The sequence below is a fragment of the Pantherophis guttatus genome, chromosome 2 (genome assembly GCF_059756535.1).
Source record: "Pantherophis guttatus breed Tessera chromosome 2, ASM5975653v1, whole genome shotgun sequence".
NCBI classification, from domain to species: domain Eukaryota; kingdom Metazoa; phylum Chordata; class Lepidosauria; order Squamata; family Colubridae; genus Pantherophis; species Pantherophis guttatus.
In genome coordinates, this window is record NC_142064.1 from 32,685,211 (window position 1) to 32,708,990 (window position 23,780).

The following is a 23,780-nucleotide window of genomic DNA, read 5'->3' on the forward strand; positions in this document are numbered from 1 at the left end:
GGCATGTCACCAAAAATGTCATAGTGTGTCACCTCTGACATGCATGTCATAGGTTTGATTTCACTGTTCTAATGTGTAAAAAAAAAGGTTTCAGAGACAACTTCTTTTTGTTAGTTGCGAAGTCGTGTCCGACCCATTGCAACCCCATGGACAACATTCCTTCAGGCCTTCCTGTCCTCTATCATCCTCTGGAGTCCATTTAAGCTCATGCCTACAGCTTCAGTGACTCCATCCAGCCACCTCATTCTCTGTTGTCCCCTTCTTCTTTTGCCCTCAATTTTGCGCTCAGAGACAACTAAGGCATGCAATCTTCATATTTTTACATAATTAAACCAATTGGAAAGTTGAATTCTCTCCTGTTTTCAAGAACATTACATTACTATGTTCTTCACCTATCTGCCACAACAATGAGGGCCTGGGGTATTCTGTTATCACCTAACACATTGAGAGAATGAAATTAGAAATACAACAGTTGGAAAATACAATACTAAACAACATACACTGATTTCCGTCCTTTGCAATCATTTTCTCCTCAAATCTATGTTGTCAGAATTAACTGATGCAATATTGATATAAAAAGAAAAGGAAACACCCATTGATGTTAATAAATGCCTTTCTATTAAGAAATATATTCATACATTTTAAAAAATTCCTGCATACTTACTTTCTCTCATAAGCTTCTACATGCAAACATTTTTATACTTTAAAGCATTCATGATCAAAATGAAGGTCACTACAATTATTATTATCACAACAAGAGTAATCAATGCTATTTGTGCAGCACTATATCCACAGGACAGATTTATAGAGAAAAGCTTAGTGCCTGCTAGTGATTTGGGCTCAGCGCACAAGGTCTGTTCGGAATCTTCAATTTTATCTATGTTCTGCTTGTACCAAGTTAATAATCCAATATTAGAACAGGTGCATTCCAGTGGATTATAACTTAAATTGATTATACTCTGGCCAGATAGTCCAGTCAACAAATCATGTGGGATAATATGGATCCTATTATTGGCAAAATTGAGATAAATGTTCCTGAGGCTGGAAAACACATCTGAACAGAATGCAGTAAGATTGTTACGGTTCAGATCCACATATTTTAACTTGCTAAGGGCAGAAAATGCTTTAGCTTCTATAACCATCAATTGACAAGAAGCTAAAGTTAACACCTCTAGATTGGGTGCTTTCTGAAGAAAGTTGTCATTGAAAATGGTGCCAGATTTAAAGGTATTTCCATTCATATTTAAGACAATAAGGCTGCTTAGACCTTGCAAAATATTCTGCTTGCTTGTATCAATATGAGAGAAAGAAAGGTTCAGGATCTGCAAAGAATGTAGATTGTGGAATGGGCTTTGAGAATTATTATTGATGATAATACATGTAAAAGAGAGATCAAGAACTTTCAAGTTAGAACATTCGTTAAATGCTGCATTGTGGAACAAAAGTTTGCGATTGTGGCTTAAATTGAGGTGTTGCAAGCCAATGAGACCTTGAAGTTGATTGCTGCAGCAGTCTAGGCTTTCTATGTGACTCCCACTCAAATCAAGGTGTTGAAGCTTTGACAAGGATTCCAAACATCCAAAACTCAAGTTCATGGGGTAATAATTCTGCTGGATATAGAGATGGGAAAGAGAAGGGAAAGCAGAAAAGTCAATGTCGCAGAGATTCAAAAACTCATTCCAATTGAGATTTAATTCTTTCAGTAAATTCATCTGAGGAAGGCTCCGTAGTTCAGAAAGGGAGGTGTGGGTCAAGTCCAATCTTTTCAGTTTGGACAAACATTGGAAAGTGTCGCCAGAAGGTTCTAGGAAAGAATGATACTGTAGAGTGAGATAGTCTACAGAGATGTTGCATATGCCTTGCAATGTGCTCTCTTGAATGGGAAGGCTGTCTATACCCAAAAAAGTGCCGAGCCAGAGGATAGCAGTGCTGACACCTTGCAATCCATCCAAGATCACTGAAATATTACTACAACTGCCAAAGTCCAAACTGTAGAAGGAAAATGAACTAAAAGCCTTGGGCTCTATGTGCATAATCTTGTTGTCCCTAAGATTGAGAGTTAGATTGTTAGCTTGTTTTAATGCCTTTATGCCTCTAGTTGATATTGTTTGTATATTGTTCATCTGTAAATCCAAGTGTTTGAGCTTTCTAATTGGAAAATCCGATAGCAGCTCCAATGTTTGGATATGGTTGCTTCCTAGTAATAGTGTTTCTATGTTGTGTAGGTCCTGCATTGGGATAAATGCTAATTTAGTGATCCCTGTTTGGGTTAGATCAAGATGCTTCAGACACTGAGGACCCGTAAATGCTGTTGAGGCCAGAAAGAGAAGATTATTTCCAGTAAAGACAATGATCTCCAGGAAAATATTGCTTTCGAAAGTGCCTTCATATACCCAGTTAATCTGACACCTTTTAAAACAAAACAAAATCTGGTATTAAAACAAAGCACAACTGTGGATATAATTGAAATAGATGCCCTATTTTTGTTTCAGCAGGTCATTAGGTAACTAGGTAATAAAATGAAGCATTTCATTTTTAAAATCAATTTAGAGACCCAATCAACATTGACAGATTTTAGATGGTTATCAAAGCACATCATGATATGTCTGTTTAAACAAGGCAAATATCTATCAATTACAGGTTCAGAAGGAGTATTACAAGCTTGCAAACTCTGATTAAAATTTATTAAAATATATTTTCTTGAAAAACACTGTAGAAAATAAAATTTCTATATGAAAGTACAGGACAATCTCTGGTAACATTTTAACACTAATGTCACATATTACAAGAAATAAAAGCTGCCATGTTGACAAGTGTGCCTAAATGTACACATACAGAGCCAATGCCTTTATTATCGAACAGCTGCAAGTTTTCAGGTTTTCTAGAAATCTAATTGTTGAAGATTATTGCAACTATTATTGAGACATTTAGAACTTCATCCACAGCAGCAATAGATGAGAAAACCCGAGAGCATAAAAAAAGACATTCACATGCCTTCCACTTTGTCCGCTCTCGGGAAATTCTTTAAAACCAGTTTTTCTAGGTTTTGATTGAGCTTTTAAATGAATGCCTTTAAATGGGGGTGCTGTAGAAAGATGCCATGTTGTTCTTTTTATGCAGTGTTGTTTGTTTTAACTTTGTGAAACTTCCCAGATCATTCTGCAACTGGGCAGTATAAAAATTCAATGGCATACCTACCTTGTTAAGTCTAAGTGCACCAGGGCCTTCAGCCTGCTGAATGTTGATTGCTGAAGCAGATGTAGGAAGTTGAAGCTGAAATCAAGAACTTCAGTCGTGAAAGGCAGTTCTTCTGGAAGCTCTGTCAGTCCTAAACCTTCACAACTGTAGCTTCTATTAATAAAAAGCTGTAAAAATTATATATCAAGTTAGATACCAGTGTATCAATACAAGTAGTCCTTGAGCTCAGATTTTCAGTTGCTGAGCAAGACAGTTGTTAACTGAGTCATACCCCATTTTATGACCTTTAGGCCATGGCTGTAAGCAAATCACTACAGTTGTTAAGTGAACCATGCAGTTGTTCAACGAAACCGGCTTTCCTCATTGACTTTGCCTGTCAGAAGCTTCCTATGAAAGTTGCAAATGACAATCTCAGGACTCTGAATGTTGCAACCATCATAAATGCATGCTGGTTGCCAAGCGCCTATAGCTTGATAACATGACTTTGCAGATGCTGCAATGGTCTTCAGAGTGAAAACTTTTTTCAGTGCCATTGTAAGTTTGAAAGTCATTTAATGAATGGTTGTAAATTGAGGACTATCAATATATCTGAATGTATTATATGTATCTCTCCAGGTTTATGTTTTTAATAAAACCATTGTATTTTAAGTAAATATGCCAATATGTAGCTAAATATGCCAACAGAACAAATCTGAAACCTAACCCTAACTCTTTTTTTAACTATATCAGGGACAAACCAGAGCTATCATTAGAAATGATGTCAGGAATCTGATGTAAACTTTCATTACCTATATGGACAGAGGGTAAATTATAAAGGTTACACTAAGGTGACCAGATTTTAACATTGGTAAAGAGGGACATTGTGGGCGTGGCTTATTTTGTGGGCGTGGCTAGCTGGTCATGTGACTGGGTGGGCGTGGCTAGCTGGTCATGTGACCGGGTGGCCATGGCTATGTGTATAGGGTAAGGTGAACAGATTTTAACATTGGTAAGAAGGACACCATTGTGGGCGTGGCTTATTGTGTGGGCGTGGCTTGGAGGCCATGTGACTGGGTGGGCGTGGCTAGTTGGTCATGTGACCGGGTGGCCATGGCTATGTGTATAGGGACTACTCAGAGGGCTGAAAAGTCATTTCTGACAGGTCCTCACACTTTTGACTGGTCCTCACACTTATGACCATCCTCACATTTATGCCCGTGCAGCATTCTTAACAACCATGTCACTCAATTCACAACTGCTTCTCTTCACCATGGTGACAAGATAGGGCAAAAACGTAAAATTTGAGGACAGTCGTAAGTTCGAGGACTGGTCAAAAGTGCGAGGACCAGTCAAAAATAACTTTTTCAGCCCTCCGAGTAGTCCATATGCACAAAAGGACTAACCAGAGGGCTGAAAAAAGTCATTTCTGACAGGTCCTCGCACTTTTGACTGGTCCTCACACTTATGACCATCCTCATATTTATGCCTGTGCAGCATTCTTAACAACCATGTCACTCATTTCACAACTGCTTCTCTTCACCATGATGACAAGATAGGGCAAAAATGTAAAATGTGAGGACAGTCGTAAGTTCAAGGACTGGTCAAAAGTGTGAGGACCAGTCAAAAATAACTTTTTCAGCCCTCCGAGTAGTCCATATGCATTAAAGGATACAGCAATAGAGAGGGATGAAGGAAGGGAAATTAGAGTAGGAGTGAGGGTAAGAGAGGGAGGAAGAGAGGAGGAGGAGGAGAAAGGAAGAGGAAGTAGGGAGGAGAAAAAGAGGGTGGGGGGAAGAGAAAGTAAGAAGGAAAGAAAAGAGAGAGGTGGTAGGTTTGAGGAGAAAGATTGCTGTACAATAAAAAAGATGAAAGGGAAGAAAGCCAACCCCAAGCAAATATAAAGATATTAAGATAAAGAATGAATTGTTAAACTTTAAAGAATAAAAGAGAACAAATATGAATAAATAGCAGTAATTAGAAACACACATACAAACATACAATGTATTTTCTTTGAACAGAATATTTGGCTGGTTCACAAATTTAAACAGCGTTTAGTCATTTCAATTAAATTTACAATTTCTATATTTCCTTTTTGCCATATTTATTCCTCATCTATTTTTAAAAAAAACCAATATTACCCTTCATCCTCATCTCTAATCTTAATCAAATTCAATTTTTCCCTTCTATTCTATATTATACCCCTTCCCATTGTCATCTATTTTTATATCCATCCTTACATTGGTTAATTATGTAATTATGTAATACAGTTGTTTAATACAAATTCAACATTTTAATATAAATCAATTAGTTATATAACTATCTTTTTTGTATATTAATCAATATGAACATGAATATTCCAATTATTTCCATGCAATCCAATTTCTTACAAATCAATTAATTATATTTATCAATAATAATAAACCAAATAATTTCCCCCATATATACTTCCAAACCACAACTTAATTGCTGGGTCGCCCGCCCCTCCTCCCATCCACGCGGCGTCAGCCTACCCTAGCCCAGGGCTGGGCAATTGTGGCTCTTTTATAACGTTTGGACTTCAACTCCCGCCGAGCCCATTCTGGGGAATTGTGGAGAATTCTGGGAGTTGAAGTCCACAAGTCTTAAAGCTGCCAAGGTGGGAGACATCAAGCATGAAGCTGGCCAAGTATCCTCCTTGAGAGACAACAGTTGAACATCAGGAGAGCTGTAAGAGGGCAGGGCTACATTTGGAAATTTTCGCATTTTTGCAGGTGGTGCATTACGATCTGGTGTCTGCAATGGAGAGCAAAATCCGGCTTCTTCTCTCCGCTGTAAGGGCGGCATCAGGATTCCACCTTGGTATATTTGCAGCACAAGGCAGCCCTCCTCTCCTGTCGCTTGGGACTCGGAGTGGTAAACAGCGTCTGGTTCGGGGAGCAGCCGGATTTTGCTCTCCATTGCTCTCTCGGCCCCCTGCAAGCTCTCTTCTCTCGAGGAACGCTCCCTGAAATGGCGCAGGAAACTTTGGTTGGGCTTCTCGAGAGATGAGAGCTTGCAGGGGACCGAGAGAGCAATGGAGAGCAAAATCCGGCTGCTCCCTGAACCAGACGCTGTTTACCGCTCCGAGTCGGCAGGAAACGAGGGCTGCCTTGCGCCGCAAATATACCAAGGTTTTTTTTTTTTAAACACTGATCAGCTGTAGGTCGGCCCTTTGAAGCCCCGCGGCAAGAGTTCAAACAGTTTTTTTTCCCTCTAGCCATCAGCGGGGACTCAGGAGGCAGAATGAAAAATCGGGACTTTTTTAAAACGCCGCGGGACGCGGGACAAATTGCTCAAAAGCGGGACTGTCCCGCCAAAAGCGGGACGTCTGGTCACCTTAGGTTACACCAAATTAAACACTTTTAGGAATGAATAAAAAGGTCACAGAATGACATTTTGTCCCTCTATTTAACATCTCTTTTAAAAATTAATGCTTTTCTCAGTTATTGACACTTCACTAAAATTGATATTAATGCCATTTGTCTGTTGCTGCTGCCATATAATGGACCATTTTTTAAAAAAGACGAAAAAGACCATCAGTATGATAGGACAACAATCAGATGAATGATATTGAAAATTCATGATTTTATATGCTGTTATGACATGTGGCTTACCGGGTTTTTTAATAGTGTCTCGTCTACAATGAAGAGCTCAAAGTAAAATAGTAATCTCACATATAGGCTTTCTATTCATTTTTAATGCAAAGAGTTCACAATAAGTTGACAGTTCAACAAATGATAAATGATTGAAAAATTATGGTTATACAATGAGCGCATGACCTTGAAAACATTTCTCAAAATATTATAACTGCCACATTGCACAATAAATAACGATGAAAGTAAAATATGCTGCATTCAATTCTAGTGTGAATTTCTCAAAATCTTGGAGAAAACGTGACTAAATACAATAATTACAGAATACAATTTTCTTCAGCTAGGATATGATTTTCCTGTCAATTAGAAATATTATTAGAAAGTGAACAGCAAAGCATTTTTAATAGTTTTAATTTCTTTCCATTAAAAATACCTTATCTAAGATACTAAGATACTATAGAACCGTGATGGCGAACCTATGGCAAGCGTGCCACAGGTGGCACGCGGTGCCATATTAGTGGGCACGCCAGGTCAGCTCTGGGGCGCATGCGCATGCCGGCCAGCTGATTTTCAGGCCTTCTGGGCCCACCAGAAGTAGGGAAACAGGCTATTTCCTGCCTCTGGAGGGCCTGTGGGAGGGGTGGGGAAGGCCCGTTTTTCTTTCTTATCTGGCTCCAGATCTTTTCTATGCATCTGGGAAGGGCGAAAACAGTCTTTCCCACTCCCTTGGAGGCCCTAAGGAGGCTGAAAGGGCTCATTTCCTGACTCCCGGTGGGACAGGAAGTGATGTTTTTTCCTGTCACCAGCCTCCAGAGACTCCTAGAGCGGCTCCTACAGTCTCCTAGAGAGGTTCTGGAGGCTGGGGACAGCAAAAAATGTCACTTCCTGTCCCACCGAGAGTTGGGAAATGGGCCCTTTCAGCCTCCATAGGACCTCCAAGGGAGTGGGAAAGGCTGTTTTCTCCCTTCCCAGATGCATAGAGAGGATCTGGAACCAGGTAAGAAAGAAAAACGGGCCTACGAGGCCATCATGTGCCAGGAGCGGGGGTGGGTGGGGTTGTATGTGCATTCGCATGGGCACATGCGCGCGTGACCCTCCCCCGCCCCCCCTCTCCTGGCACGCAATGGCAAAAAGGTTAGCCATCACTGCTATAGAACAACTACAAATAAATACTGCTGCACTGTTTTAGATGGCACCTGGAAAAAGCATCCTATGGAAAATGACAATGTAAGGCAGAGGTCTTCAAACTTGGCAGCTTTAAGACTTGTGGACTTCAACTCCCAGAATTCTCCAGCCAGCTATTCTGGGAGTTGAAATCCACAAGTCTTAAAGCTGCCAAGTTTGGGGACTCCTGATGTAAGGAATCACAAATTCTTCAGCAAATACATTTGTTGGGACCAGCCCCAAAGAATCTGCTCTCACAGAAAGTTTCAAATTCACTAAAAGAACTCTTTGCTTATCTTTTCTGCAGGTGGGAGCTGATTTTCCTTCCTATGTTTTCAATATTACAGGGCCCCTATTTTTCCCCTGTGGGCATTTGTTTTTCTCAAAATTACTCACTCTAAACTATTTTTTGAGTTGTTAAAGAAATGTAATATTCATTACATTTGAAGAAATGTAATAATATATTCATTCATTCATGTATGTAAGGGAAAAAAAACACCCTAGAAAATAAATATGATAAAATCGACTCTAAACATTTCCTATCTAGAAGTCAATGTAGTTTTTCACCTGCTTTGCTTGGTTGGTTGGGGTTTTTTTAAATTATTATTTCTTAATTTTTTAATATAATAATTCCATCTTCAATTAAACAGTGAGTTGTCTGGGTACAGATATCTTTACAAAATAATAATCAAAATTTACAACAATATGTTGGTTGACTTTTTTTATATGTATCTGAGAGCAACTTAGGAAAATATTTGTATTATTATATTACTGAGGCTATGAATTTAGGAGCAGATTAAACTGATTTGATGGAATGTTTAAGTCAATATGTATAGATTATTATAAACTGATGTGCCATGACATTTTTTTTTGGATAAATAGGAGTTTATACGGGGGACAGAGAGAGATTTTCTCATCTAATACTTCATTTCAACATTTCTGCTGTAAAACCCACATCAACCCACATCTTGTTGTAACTAACTTTTAAGAATGGAAAACTCCCCAAATAAAACCCTAAGAGCACTTCGCTTTTGAACAAGAAAACTATGGCACTCAAAGTATTAAAAAAAAAGTTTCAAGGTACTTTAAAGATAGGAAAAGCTGGAGAATGAATCCTTGTGACCTATGGGAACAATTGGTACTTTTTGAAATATTCCCCTATTGTAGTCTATCATAAACTGAGTATACCCAGGAGTTTAGTAAAGTGTTCTGGAATTACTGAAGAAGGAGCAGTAGGATTGTCAATCTACAATTCCTTCTGGGGTTTTTGACTTGAAGTTTTCTTCATGGATGAGCGCCAAACTGATGAAAGTAGATGGGAAATTGCATTAAGTGACTAGTTGCCTGGTTTGGTTAGTGAGGGACTGCAAGAAAAAGAAAAAGGCTTTGAGCACCCTGTGCATGGTCTTCATAGCAAAATATCAGTGTGTTGTGGCTCCGATCACTGAGCCTGTGTTATCAGCAGGAGAGGACTCCAAGAGTGAAGGAGAGAAGTTGGCAAGGCCTCCCTCTCCAGGACCCTCCTCTCTGGCAATGCCTCCGGTGTCCTCCGAAGGCCAAGAGATAGGCCCGGGGCCAAGCACTTCCACGCAGCCACAGGTGGACAGTAATGATGATGATGATGAGTCTTGGCTGGACCCTCGACAGTGTCATAGAGATAAGCGCGCGCAGCAGAGGAAGAGGTGTGCCAGGGATTAGGCTGAGTCACTGGACCACACCCCACAGAGTATAAAAGGGGGTGTGGTGGCTGTTCAAGCTCTGTGACGAGCAAAAACTGATATTGAACAAACCTCTCTGCATTGCTGGACTTTTTGAATATTCTCTTATCTGTTGTGTGTTGGCTTTGAAAAACACTCCCTTCGTAAGTAAAAGACTCTTGGCAACTGGGTTGCTGCCAATTCTGCTCTTAGAGAAACCTTTGTCGGCTGGTTTATTTCACTATTGACTGTCTGTGGGAGTGCGTGTGTGAGACGGGGACAGAACACAGTGCAAGTTAAAATAGAAAAAGAAAAAAAATGTAATATACTTGCTGGGAAGCTAAAGGAATAAAAACTCCTCAAAAACAGGTTCTTTGTATGATCATATAATCTATATTCAAAATTTCACTTGTAACCTTTTTGGGTTATTTTCAGATACCCAACTACTATGGAAAATATTTTCTGTGCTAGTAAAAAGAAAATATTAAAATATGGCAGTGGTGAAATCCAATTTTTTTTACTACTGGTTCTGTGGGTGTGGTTTGGTGTGCATGGTGTAGCTTGCTGGGTGTGGCTTGGTGGACATGGCAGGGGAAGGATACTGCAAAATCTCCATTCCCACCCCACTCTGGGGCCACCTAGAGGTGGTATTTGCCGGTTCTCCAAACTACTCAAAATTTCTGCTATCGGTTCTGAACCTGCTGGATTTCACCCCTGAAATATGGTAAGGGAAATCAGACTCTCTAATAGACTAATGTGAGAGTAAATTCAGCCTTGTTGTAGGAAATGGTAATATAATTTAAAAGAATAAATTATTCTTTTTATTTAATGTCTAACATGTATAAACCTGTTACCAATCTCTGTATATAGATATTTTCTTAAAATACAGAGAGACGAAGAGTGCTTGGCTGATGATCTCATTCTTGTAATAGATTCAGTGCTGATCAGATATACATGTCATTGTCCTTCAAATGTTACCCTTTGCTTCTGCAGCCAAGGACAAAAATGGGTAGCTGCAGCACTGCTTAGTCCCCCCCCCTCCAAATCTGTCTGACCTATTAGTCATGTTGGGACAAAATTATTCTTAGCCCCCCCACTTTTGAGGAAGTAAAAGGAGGCAGAGGTTAGCCTCAGTGGTGGGTTCATCCCGGTTCGGCCCGGTTCTCCCGAGCCCGTAGCGGTGACGATATGACATCATCGAACTGGTTCTGCCCCCCCACCCCGCCACCTGCGCTCCCCCTGCCACCCGCATTATTCTTACCTTTTATTTGGCCCTACCCCCAATCTATTGCTGCCTCCTGAATCCCAGCTGATGGCTAGAAGGAAAAAACCTGTTTAAACTCTTGTTGCGGGGCTTCAAAGGGCCGCCCTACAGCTGATCAGTGTTAAAAGAAAACAAATGAGTAGACCATGCATAAATACATGAGTAGATCAGTGCCTGCAAAAATAAATGGGTAGATTGGTACAGCTCTGCAAGCAGTTAAAAGCCTGGTAGACCAGTACCTCTGCTAAATCTTAAATAATTGTCACATGATCATCAAGCCACACCCACAAAATAAGCCACGCCCACAGAACTGGTAGTAAAAAATTTTAGAACCCACCCCTGGTTAGCCTGGCTCTTTTCCAAAGTATATTCAGGAAGAAGCTGAAGACAAAGCTCTTCCAAATACCATTCTAGGTAGACTTGACCCTCCCTGCATTTTATGGTTAATTGGAGTTTGGGGTTTTGATTTTGTTTTAATTATTTTGACTACTTATATTAATTTTATCATAAAATGTTATTTTAGTTCTGCCTGCTTAAGTTATGCAAACTGCCAAGAGCTGATTTTGACTGCAGCAGGATCTAAACACCAATCAAACCTATTGTCTTCCATATTGACATTCTTTGTCATTGTCGTGAGTTATAGCACAACAAAGCTGGAAGATACCAGAGTGTCTGTTCCTGGCCCTGGATTTTGATCTTTACATCTAGACCAGGTTGGAGCACTGAGTCATAATCCCAAACAACCCCCAGTAAATTCTAATCATTTTTAAAAATAATTCAGATAATTACTGCAGGAGCAGTCAAAGCAACAGTCACAGGCTTCACAGTTGGTGGGCAACACTGAACTTCAAAGCCCTGCTTCCTTTTTACATGTGGGCAATGGATGCAACATACAATGAAAGAGGGTGACCCTTTGATCACCTAATTGAAGCCAGTGACCTTCACCTCAGATGCCCTTGGAATTATAATCTAGTTTGATCTTCTACCACATATCATTCCTGGAGCTGCTACTTGATTACCTGGCAACCGTTCCTTAACGTTGGTCAATTGTCAGTGTTTTAAAGTCTGTACATTCAGATTGGAGGTTTATAACATGGTAGAATTCTTTTATGACAAAGAAGTAGCCATTATAAACGATCAAACTGTGAGCGGACTAAAGCATGTACAACTTTCTGAAAGATACTTCATTACTACCATTCATACATGTGCCAAGTCATTTTCTTTTTTTTTTTCCATCCTGGGTTGGTGGTGGGTTTTTTTTTTTTTTTTTTGGCACATATCAAGAAAGCAATCACTTGATCAACTCAAAAAGCCAGAGGGAATCTGAGGCCGCTAGCCTTTTCCGTAACAGCTGTAAAAAATGTCTGTGTTACCGAGCGTAAGTGTGCCATGAGAAGCATCACACCCCAAGGTCTAGTTGTACAGAAATGAGGTGCATATAAACTGCTTATAAAGCCAAGCACCTGTTCAAGAGCCCCTGGTGCATGTAGATAAAAAGTGCCAATGGTCTTTTTTTTCCTCCTAGCCTCTCTTAGTCCAGCAGCATTTGGCAAACGTTCCCTGCACATGCCAATTCCAAACGGTGCCTGAAAACTCCACATGGTGTCTTAAACAGCAGATCTTCTCTCATCTCCAATCTCCATCGGTCCTATTTGTTTTCAGGTTCTTGGCCAGAAATAAAGAAGAGCGAGACCACCTCAACCTGCTTGCTTGCTTGTTTGTTTATTGCCTCGAATTGCCTAGGTGGGAATTTCAAAATGGTATCTGCTTCTAAGCAGGCACATGAGTCTATCTAGCTAACATGTATCACTGTGAATATGAAACTAATAAAATAGAAGCACAACTAACTGTAAAAATGGGTGTAAAGTCAGTCTGATTTGGGGGGGGAGCAAATTTGCTTTCTGTACCGCAAATGTGCTCCTAAAGGACTGCATTTATCTGTGCATTTATTTATTTTTGTTTCACCCACCAGAGGACTTTCAGCCCTTCAATGACCCAGTGTTAGCATGCAAGTATTCACTGCTCCCAAATTAATTATTGATTCTTTCTTGAAGCTACTTTTCTCCCAATAGAAAGACAAATAAGTGATCACTCACCTCAGTGCACATCTGATTGAGGGGTTTGGAGACTTCATAGCTAAGACCTAAAAGCCCCATCAGAAGCCAGCAATATGTGCAGCAAACCATTAAGGCTTTGATTAGATTCTCCACACGCCTGTAATGGAAGACGGATGAAAAATAATTTTCTAGTGTGGGGTTCAGAAAAGGCATTTTGAATCTAATGCTTCAAGAGAGGCCAGAGTGCCTGAAAAAGATGTTGTTTCCTCTTAACACCCAAAGGATTTTTGTGAAGCATGCTTTTTTTTCAGTTCCTTTTCTTGCTCTTTTTTTCACTTTTGGTTTCTCTCCTAAATACTTGTACCATTTTTTTGGCATAAATTATTGGAAACTTTCACGACCTTGTGAGAAACTTGCCATATTTTGTAGCCAATCTTAAAAACATCTTCTTCTATGTAGAATGACATTCCAAGTATAAAGTGGTGCCCTTAAAATAAATAACTTTCTCTGAGTATATTATTTTTTGAAAATATCACTCCTTTTGTATATAGGAATTGGGTACGGATACAGTTGTTTAGGTGGTTTTGGAAGTCCCCCCAATAACCTATTAGAGAGATCCAAATAAATTATTGAGGACTAAGTCTGATCAGTGAACCAATAACAAAAGAATTTCCCAGTTCATCTCATGTGTACTTGACTATTTAAACAATCTCCAGAATTCATCTTACATAGTGTGATGCTGCAGACAAACTGGATTATACTTATTGCATGAAATAAATACTTCCATAAGATTCTAAGCCATTTCAAACAAACATGCTCTGAAAACCCAATTACAGGCTCATAAAATTGGGCTTCAGGACATGAACGACTGATAGAAGGAAACCATTTTCCTTCTCAATCTGCCATTAGGATCCTCTGCTTATCCCAAAAGAAAAATTAATCATTAGTGTGGATAGTAGTATTTGAATTCATGGAAAGTTTATATTGGATTCATCAAATCATATAGGAATGAGGGAATTTCTGCTTACTTGTTACTGTTTTCAACTTACAGAAAGAATGAATCCTTATCTCCTTTTTCTTGTATAATCTTGTTCGTATCTGAACTGCCTCCAGTTTAAAGACTGCATGTTTACATATTTCTTAATCTATTTTCTTCTATAAACAAAAAACATGGTATCTTTGCATAAATATGGTATCTAAGGTTCTTTGCCAACCACAGATTATTTGATTTGATTTAAGATTCATAATTCAGGGTTTGTTGTTTTTAATTCTCCCTTGTAACGACATATTTCATTCTGCTAGTCCAACCCAGGGAATTGATATCTCTATCTATCTATCTATCTATCTATCTATCTATCTATCTATCTATCTATCTATCTATCTATCTAGATATAGATAGATATAGATATCAACCCCCTGGGCAGGGGGTTGGACTAGAAGACCTCCAAGGTCCCTTCCAACTCTGTTATTCTATTCTCGAATAGAATAGGCTTACAATCATTCAATTAAAATGCCACATAAAACATTAAAACAATAAATAGAAATCTTAAATTTAAAACTCAGTTAAAATTAAAGTGGCACACATGGATAGGAAGGCAGCAAAGGGCACACGGTAATTGTTATCTAATCCATTAGCTACCTCCAGAATGCCACCCTCCCTTTGGGGCCTCTGGCCAGTTGGCACAGCCGTGTCTTCAAGCCCTTTCAGACGGTCAAAAGGCTGAAAGTGGATCTCACCTTGGGTGTCCTGAGTTTCAGATGATGGGAGCCATGCAGAAAAGGGCTCTTCTTCTGGATCTTGCTAACCAAAATTCCTTGACCAATAGGGTCTGCAGCATGTCCCTGATGCAGCACAGGTGAGGCAGGTTAACTCTCTCTCTTTCTCTTTCAGTAATTATTTTGGGGAAGGGACAGAAAGACAAAGACAGTTTGGTATAGTGGTTAAGGTGCTGGTATAAAGCATGTGACTCTGAATTCTAAGCCTCCCTCAGAAATGAAAGCCAGCAACATGGCTTTAGACTAGTGATTCACTCTCTGGCAATCAAACCAGGGGTGAAATCCAGCAGGTTCTCACAGGTTCTGGAGAACAGGTAGCGGAAATTTTGAGCAGTTCAGAGAACTGGCAAATACCACCTCTGGCTGGCCCCAGAGTGGGGTGAGAATGGAGTTTTTGCAATATCCTTCCCCCAGGAGTGGGGAGGGAATGGGGATTTTGCAGTATTCTTCCCCTGGAGTGGGGTGGGAATGGAGATTTTGCAGTTTCCTTCCCTGATACACCCACCAAGCCACATGCACCAAGCCACACCTGCCAAGTCATACCATGCCCACCAAGCCACACCCTCAGAACCGGTAGTAAAAAAAATTGGATTTCACCACTGAATCAAACTTGCAAATAAGGAGGAATTTCGTGACAGTGAGAATAATTAATCAGTGGAACAGCTTGACTCCCAGAGTTGGGGTGCTCCATCATTGGAGGTTTTCAATAAATGATTGGACAGCTATTTGTCTGGGATGGTTTAAGGACTCCTATCTTGGCAAGGGGTTGGACTAGAAGACTTTCAAGATCATGTCCAGCCCTGTGATTCTATGACAAGAACTGAAACTAGAGATGAAATGTGCCAGTACTCTCCACAGAGCACTCATATGCTAAATAATTAGTATATACTATAATAGTATGTGTACCCCCCACCAATATATATATGTATATATATATATATATATTAGGCCAAGAATCACAATGTGCCGTATGACTTATGGTAGTTTTCAGTACAACTGCAAAAGCTTTACAGTTTGAATGTTCTTGATTTGATCCCTGGCACAGTGGCCTGATAGCAGGTGCTTGCAAGGCCTTGTGGGTTTTGGGTAGAGGATGTGGTTAAATGAGGCTGAAATGCAAAGCAGACAGTGAAAACCTTCTGTTGCAAGAGCAGCCAATGCATCTGCCCAGCCACATCAAGGTCAACAGAAAAGCATATGAATGTGTTCTCCAGGACAGCACTGGGCTGTTAAATACACACACTTAGAAATGCTATAGAGTTGTTAGTTATTGATCTGCCCTCCCACTAGGCATTTGGCAACAAACTCTAGGACGTTGACAACGAATGGGAGTCCCGAGCTTTAAAACTGCTGAACAAATAACAGCTCTACTAATTCAATCAACTGAGTTTCAAGCAATCAGGATGCCATCTGGACCTAATCTAACTCATTGCCTAAGAAGATAAAGACATCTGGACTTCCTGCATGCCAAGGACATGCATACTTAATCCCTAAGGCTGTAGGCTGTGGCCAGACTCATGCTGACAAGTTTTCTTAATTATGCTGAAATAATCCTGCTTGGCAAGGGCTGGACACTTCTTTCTTCAGAAGGTTAGGAAGATCTCATTTCATGTAGGACAGGGCTGTCAAACTCGTGGCCCATGGGCCGGATGCGTCACGCACTGGCCAGGCCCATGCCCGGTTTAGCAAAGGGGGAAAAACTCACGATATGTCATGTGATGATGCCATGACGATGTGAGTTTGACACCTCTGATGTAGGAGAATAGAAAGAAGAGTCATCTTCCATTTCGGTGGGAAGAAATCAAATTAATCTCTGTGGGAAAGAGAAGACAGAATTACATGTTCACTTGTGATCAGCTTTTATCTCAACATTTTAGTTTTTGAGGGGTCCTTGGTGCTCTCTGAGCTTGCTTGTTTTCTTGCAGACATTTCATTACCCTAACTTTAGTGTTAGGAAGGAGTGCTGTTTGTTGTCAGTTTATATTCTGGTGTCTTGCCTGTCAGCGAGGGTGGGGACGGTCTTAGTGATTCTTTGGTTGAGCTGTTTAGTGATGGGTCTTTGGCTGTTTCTTAATTGGGATATTGCTTACTTGATTGTTGGGCAGAAGCAGTAGTGGATTTCTACCGGTTTGCCACGGTTCGGGAGAACTGGTAGCAGCAGCGGCAGGAGGCTCCATCCACCCGCCCAGACGTCATCACACTCTGCACATGTGCAGAAGGTTCTGCACATGCACAGAAGCGCCATGTGTGTGCGAAGCAATCATGCACGTATGCACACTCACAGTTCTGAACTGGTAGCAAAGGTAAGCAAACTCACTACTGGTCTGAAGTTAACCTTGAAGTTAATTTATGTTGATCCGAGTGCTGATTACTGGTGGAGAGGTATAAACTGACAGCAAACAGCACTCCTTACTACCTTAGCATTGATGATATTACATAGTTAGAGTAATGAAGCGTCTGCAAGAAAACAAGCAAAAATAAAATGTTGAGATAAAAGCTCAACTGAACACAACTGAACATGTAATTCTGTCTTCTCTTTCCCACAGAGATTAATTTGATTCCATCCCACCAAAATGAAAGATGATTCACAGCTCGGCTGAGGAACTGGCGGCCGCCTGGGATAGGGTGGCCGCTGGAGCCTTGGACGCATCATGCCTTTGCGGCCTCTGACTCGGTGCCGTTCTCAATTGGCTCCTTGGTTCTCTGAGAAGCTGAGAGAGATGAAGCACCGGAAAAGACGCCTAGAGAGCGATTGGAGGTCCAGCTGTATCGAATCTGCCTGGACACTGGTGAGGTCTTATATCAAGACCTACCTAGTGGCAATAAGAGTGGCAAAATCCAACTATTTTTCCACTCTTATTGCATCTGCAGAAAACCGCCCAGCCACCCTGTTTAGGGTGACCCACTCTCTTCCACAGGTGGGAGTGAGGGAGGATCCCTTGCAGGGTAGAGCTGAGGATTTTGGATAATTCCTGCATGATAAAATTGCTCAGATTCGGGCCGGCCTGGACTCTGATTGGATAGCCTTGGATGGGATGATGGAGTGAGAGTGTTACTTGGGAAGAGTTTGACCATGTGACTCCTGAGGACGTGGACAGGATTTTGGGGAGGCTTAACGCTACCACATGTTTACTGGACCCGTGTCCCTCCTGGTTGGTGCTGGCCTCCCGGGAGGTTACACGAGGCTGGTTCCAGGAGATTACCAACGCCTGATTGAGTGAGGGTGTCTTCCCAGCCGCCCTGAAAGAGGCGGTGGTGAGGCCGCTCCTCAAGAAGTCTTCCCTGGACCTGGCTGTACTAGCTAACTATCATCCTGTCTCCAACCTCCGCTTCACGGCGAAGGTTGTTGAGAGAGTGGTGGTGGGACAACTTCCTCGATTCCTGGATGAAGCTGTCTATCTAGATCCATGCCAGTCGGGCTTCAGGGCGGGTTACAGCACGGAAACGGCATTGATCGCATTGGTTGATGATCTCTGGAGGGCCCGGGACAGGGGTTGCTCCTCTGTCCTGGTCCTCCTAGATCTCTCAGCGACTTTTGATACCATCGATCATGGTATCATGCTGTGTCGGCTGGAGGGGGTGGGAGTGGGGGTCACCGTGCTACTGTGGTTCTCCTCCTTCCTCTCTGACCATACGCAGTCTGTGTTGACAGGGGGACAGAGGTCGATCTCGAGGTTCCTCACTTGTGGGGTGCCGCAAGGGTCAGTCCTCTCGCACCTTCTGTTTAACATTTATGTGAAGCCGCTGGGTGAGATCATCCGTGGCTTTGGGGTGAAGTGTCAATTGTATGTTGATGACATGCAGTTGTACATTTCAACCCCAGGCCACCCCTTGACGTGATGTCCCGCTGCCTGGAGGCCATGCAGATCTGGATGGGGAGGAACAGGCTCAGACTCAACCCTTCCAAGACTGAGTGGCTGTGGCTCCCGACGGCCCGATATAGCCAGCTAACACCATCGCTGGCTATTGGGGATGAGATCTTACCCCCCTCAGAGAGGGCTCGCAACTTGGGCATCCTCCTGGACTCACGGCTGTCTTTGGAAGATCATATGACGGCCGTGGCCAGGGGGGCTTTTTATCAGGTTCGCCTGATCTCCCAGTTGATCCCCTGTGCACAGTCACTCACGCCATCGTCACTTCCCGGCTGGACTATTGTAATGCTCTCTACATGGGGCTCCCCTTGAGGAGCACCCGGAGGCTCCAGCTGGTCCAGAATGCAGCCGCGCGAGTAATAATGGGGGCGACTCGTCGCTCCCATGTAACACCCATCTTGCGCGAGCTGCACTGGCTCCCGGTGGTCTTCCGGGTGCACTCCAAGGTGTTGGTTATCACCTTTAAAGCGCTCCATGGCTTAGGACCTGGTTACCTACAGGACCGCATTCTGCCACCGATTGCCTCCCACCGACCAATACGCTCCCACAGAGAGAGCCACCTCAGGGTGCCATCAGCCAAACAGTTTAGGCTGGCGACCCCCAGGGGGAGAGCCTTCTCTGTGTGGCCCCCGGCCCTATGGAACGAACTGCCCCTGGACATACGAAGGATCCCCAACCTCCGCACCTTCTGTCGTGCTCTGAAGACCCTATTATTCCAGCAAGCTGGTCTGACGGGATAAAGGATTCTAAATTGGGTTTTGATAGGGATTTTAAAATGATTTTAGTTGGGTGTTTTAAATTCGGCCAATGATTGAATTATTTTAATTAAGTTTTTAAATTTTTGTTGTATATTGTTTTTACCATGGCTGTTCACCGCCCTGAGTCCTTCGGGAGAAGGGCGGTATATAAATATAATAAACTAAACTAAACTAACTAAACTAAAGATGACTCTTTTTTCTGTTCTCCTACATGAAATATTCTCCTTTATTGGTATTTTAGTTTTTAAAATGTGTTTTCTACTGAAACCAATGCAAATATGTTGCCTTTTATATTGGCACATTATTATGAATAGGAAGTAGTATTGTACCATTTTCTGTGCTGATCGCTAATGCAGTGTTTCACAGCCTCAGCAACTTTAAGCTGTATGGACATCAATTCCCAGAATTCCCCAGCCAGTATGCTCTAATTTACTTAGATAGAACTATAGGCTGGGTTGATTTTTTTCTCTGATTCTTTTTCACAGTGGACAAGGAGCACAAGAGTCAGAGCAATGTCATTTTCAAAAGCATGCCTGTTATGTCCATATATGGTCATGATGCCGGATTGGCTAGTCCACCGGCAGGAGTTTTAAAGCTCCGTCATTCGCCGACTTGCCTGCCGGCTCCCTTTATAAGGCGAGCCCGGCAGCGCAGCCGGCTGTTCTCATTCTCACTATTAAAGTGCTGAACGGACCTCGCTGCTCGCGTATTCTTTTCCCTGCGCTGATCTAACAATGCCTCAATGACTGAAGATGGATTTCCCCGTATTGGAAGGTTTTAAGGAAGCAAAGGTCTGCAATAGGAGCAGATTAGGAATCTAGCAAAAGCAGCAAGGAAGCAGGTGAAGGAATGAATAGATGGAGGATACTATCCCATCTCCAGTAACCCTGGATTAACCATTAAGAAAAATTAGCAATTGCTTAGGGCATCAAGAGAAGGAGCATAGGGAGCCGAGGTGGCGCAGTGGTTAGAGTACTGCAGATCAGCCGATCAGATCTCACCGGCTCAAGGTTGACTCAGCCTTCCATCCTTCCGAGGTGGGTAAAATGAGGACCCAGATTGTTGGGGGCAATATGCTATTTAGTATATTGTCTTTGGTGTAAGCCGCCCAGAGTCCTCGGAGAGTGGGCAGCATAGAAATATGAATAATAAAATAAAATAATAAATAAATACCACAGAGTCCCACCCCCAGCTATCATGGCTTTAATTGCTTCACTGCTTCACTCAGCATTAGTTTCCAGAACTTACTGAGTGTTCTGACCTAGGCTTCCTTAGAAAGTAAACAGCACGAACTTAGTCCCGGCAAACCTCTTTAATTCATAGGGCTGTAAATTACTTTCATTTACAGTCCACAAGACTTGATAAACAGTCTTTCAAAGGAAGGTTATCAACACCCACCTATCTCATGTGGAATGCTGGCAAAGAGCTAATTTCCAGACGCAGGGCAAGGCCAAACTTGGCACAGAGTCACAAACAGAATTTTCAAATCTTGAATCAGCCAGATGAACTAATTGCTTCCTGCAAAAGCTCACATCCCATTCGCTTCTCTTTTATGTCTTATGGGAAGAGCCAATCATCTCCAAGCCTTACTCCCAAGTCAACCCTGTTTCCTTAATTGTTCCTGTCTCCTGGCAGCACTGTGCATGTGCACACTGGGAACAGGCCCACACTGTTTTTCTGCCTCGCTGATGTCAGACTCCAGAGATTCCAGAGGCAGCAAAGAACTACCAGATGGCCTTTGCCCCCGCTCTGCCTCCAACTCAGAGCCATTGTCTGAGCCTTCCCTAGACTCCAGGACTGGCCCACGTTCCTCTCCAACCTCCACACTGTCCAAATCTGCTGCCAGCTCTGCTGGCCACTGGCGGGCCACAACACTCGAGTCTTAATGTCTTGTCAGTTAAACAATGGAAGGGCTGATGGGGATCGTTTGGCTGTGTTTAGAGAACCTGCTGGCCTTAATCTGGTCCTGATCTCCTGTGGAAAAGTAAAATTTAACTGGCCATCTAGTCAACTGCTAAAGATGGACAGGGAAGGATATACCATTTTGCTCCTCCAATCAAAATGCTTAGGCTGGCCTGCTGATGTGGCAGCTCTGCTTTGAGTTGAAGCACTAGGAGTCATGATGCATTTCTTCCTCAAATGGGGGTCACAAAAACCTTTGTTGGCAATCCATCTTTTTTCTTCAGCATGTTTCATGCTCAATATATGCTACAAGGTCAGACTGTAAAACCATCTTTAACTGACCCCAGGGTGGTGAATGTCAAGTAACTTCCACAGTTAATGTTAGTCCTTAGTTTAGTCCTTAGTAACTAAAAACATTCTTTTTAATATTAAGGAATTTAACATTTTTGTTTGAGCAAAAATATCTCCATCAACTGCAAAAACAATTTTTCAGTGAGTGACTTATTGATTTGGTCTGTGTACAATACATTTGCTGGGTAGCAATTATATAACTAGGTATTTATCTTGGCAGATTTATTTATCTTTTTGTTCATGTGTAATTCTTTTGCTTCCTCAGTAACACAAACATTGATTTAAAAATGTTTAGGCTAGATAAAATATACTGTATATGCTTGAACTATTGTTTGCCAACTGATTTGGTATGCAGTAGTGTTTAAGGCAATGGGCTAGAAACTGTAAGACCATAAGACTTTTTTCAGTAGTTTTATTACAAATAAGCAGATAAAACTAATAAAGAAACCTAATTCAAACATATTAAAAAAAGAAGAAAAAACCATGGAAAAAAGTAAGAACCCCCCCCAAGACAGTAATAAAAAGAAACTTCCCTTTTCATCCCACGAATATTCGACACTAACAATTTATTTTCAATTACACCGGGTACGTCTTTATTCCATACCTCACCGCATTTACTATAAACTCATCTCTAACTCTTTAGTTTTTATAGATCACAAAGGTCCAGTAAAAATTAATACCTAACAACATAAATATATAGTCCCCTTTTAATTTAGTCTAAATCTCCCACATCTCTTAATAAATATTACAATTATAATAGTAACATTGAAAGTTATTAATTATCAGAAATAATATCAACTTATTTCATATCCAAAAAAATAAGGTAAATATTACAAATGAATCCATTATCTTATTGAACACTTCAAGAAGAGAAAGTATGCAAGCTAGGTAACTGTTAACATGATCAAAAATAGCAATTCATTATTTAACCCAGAGTCAGATAAACCAAATTTGTGGTTTTTCTTCCTCCAGCCAACCTTAAACCCCATAGATAAAAACTGAACTCTATTCTTCAAATCTCTTTGCCTCTTTTTTTGAAGTTCATATGCAATTTCCATTAAGCAACTCCAGTGTATCTCTTATATTTCAATTTAAAAAGATAATCTACATCATTCTTTGCGTGTATTATTTACATGTCCTTTTTAAATTTTAGGTGATTATCAAATTCCATTTGTAAATCCGATATACTGTATATTACATTGGACTAAGCCATAAGCCAGAAATGTGCAACATTGTCCACTTGGTGTCTCACCAAGCTTTGTGTAGTATGTTGAGGATCTTTCTCCAAATATATGCAAGGCTTAAACCAATTATTGCAAGAGTTGAGTTTTTTAAATATAGAAATTACTTCAAGGCAGCTATTTTATACCTCAACACTCCAACCTCCATAATGTAAAATCAGACCAACAATTTTGACTGCATCCAGTATAAGAGGACCATAGAAGAGATCCTGGTAGACCTGCATTGTTCATGGATGACTGCTTTCTCCCACTTCTCCAAGTCCACAATAGACAGGTCAAATTAAGTCAAACCACATTATGGCTTCACTTGATGTATGAACCAGGGGTAGGTTCTACTTACCTTTACTACCGGTTCGCAATGGGGCCGCATGCTCTTCTGCGCATGTGCAGAAGCATTCTGATGACGTCGGGGTCGGTGGGCGGAGCCTCCTGCCGGTTTTACTACCGGTTCTATAGAACCAGTCCAAACCGGGAGCAACCCACCACTGGTATGAACCCAATTTGGGCTTCCTCATTTGCTTCTTTGATACACAGCAATCCATTTATCTTTTTAAGAGTTCTTGGATGCTTGGGTGCCTGCTTAACTGATTCCAATACAGTTTTCTGGGAAGAAGCCTAAAGTGTTTAATTTGGTCAATCTATCCCAAATGTAACGCTTTTGATTATAATGCAATCCCAGACTTTGATGTTAGCTAGACATTTAAATCTTTGTGTCCTTATAGAGAAGTGATCTATGCATACGGCTGGATCTGGGTTATTAGAATAAAAAGGTCTTTCATGAATCTTTGTACACTAATTGAAATGTCAGGGCCTTGGACAAAAAAAAAAAAAAAAAGATAGTACAGTATTGAATTTCATACAGCAGAGACACCTAGTGGTCATTTGTAATAATTTTTATTTGTATTTTTTG

General features: G+C 41.2%; 1 protein-coding gene across 1 annotated transcript; it reads right to left on the reverse strand.

Annotated features, from left to right (window-relative positions):
- Positions 1 to 600: 600 nt before the first annotated feature.
- CD180 (CD180 molecule) lies at positions 601 to 23,094 on the reverse strand. Its single transcript, XM_087885123.1, has 3 exons — positions 22,999 to 23,094; positions 3,199 to 3,365; positions 601 to 2,409 (listed from the first exon to the last, which is right to left on the reverse strand). The coding sequence occupies exons 1-3, from the start codon at positions 23,092 to 23,094 to the stop codon at positions 681 to 683; spliced, it is 1,992 nt and encodes a 663-aa protein (XP_087741249.1). The 3' UTR covers positions 601 to 680.
- Positions 23,095 to 23,780: the final 686 nt, after the last annotated feature.

Coding starts and splice junctions, on each gene's coding strand:
- CD180 (XM_087885123.1), bottom strand. CDS start 23,094: ATGCAGGTCTACCAGGATCTCTTCTATGGTCCTCTTATACTGGATGCA. Junction 3,366..22,998: donor ATGGAGGTTGGAGTGTTGAG/GTATAAAATAGC, acceptor TAATTTTTACAG/CTTTTTATTAATAGAAGCTA. Junction 2,410..3,198: donor GTGCACTTAGACTTAACAAG/GTAGGTATGCCA, acceptor TTGTTTTAAAAG/GTGTCAGATTAACTGGGTAT.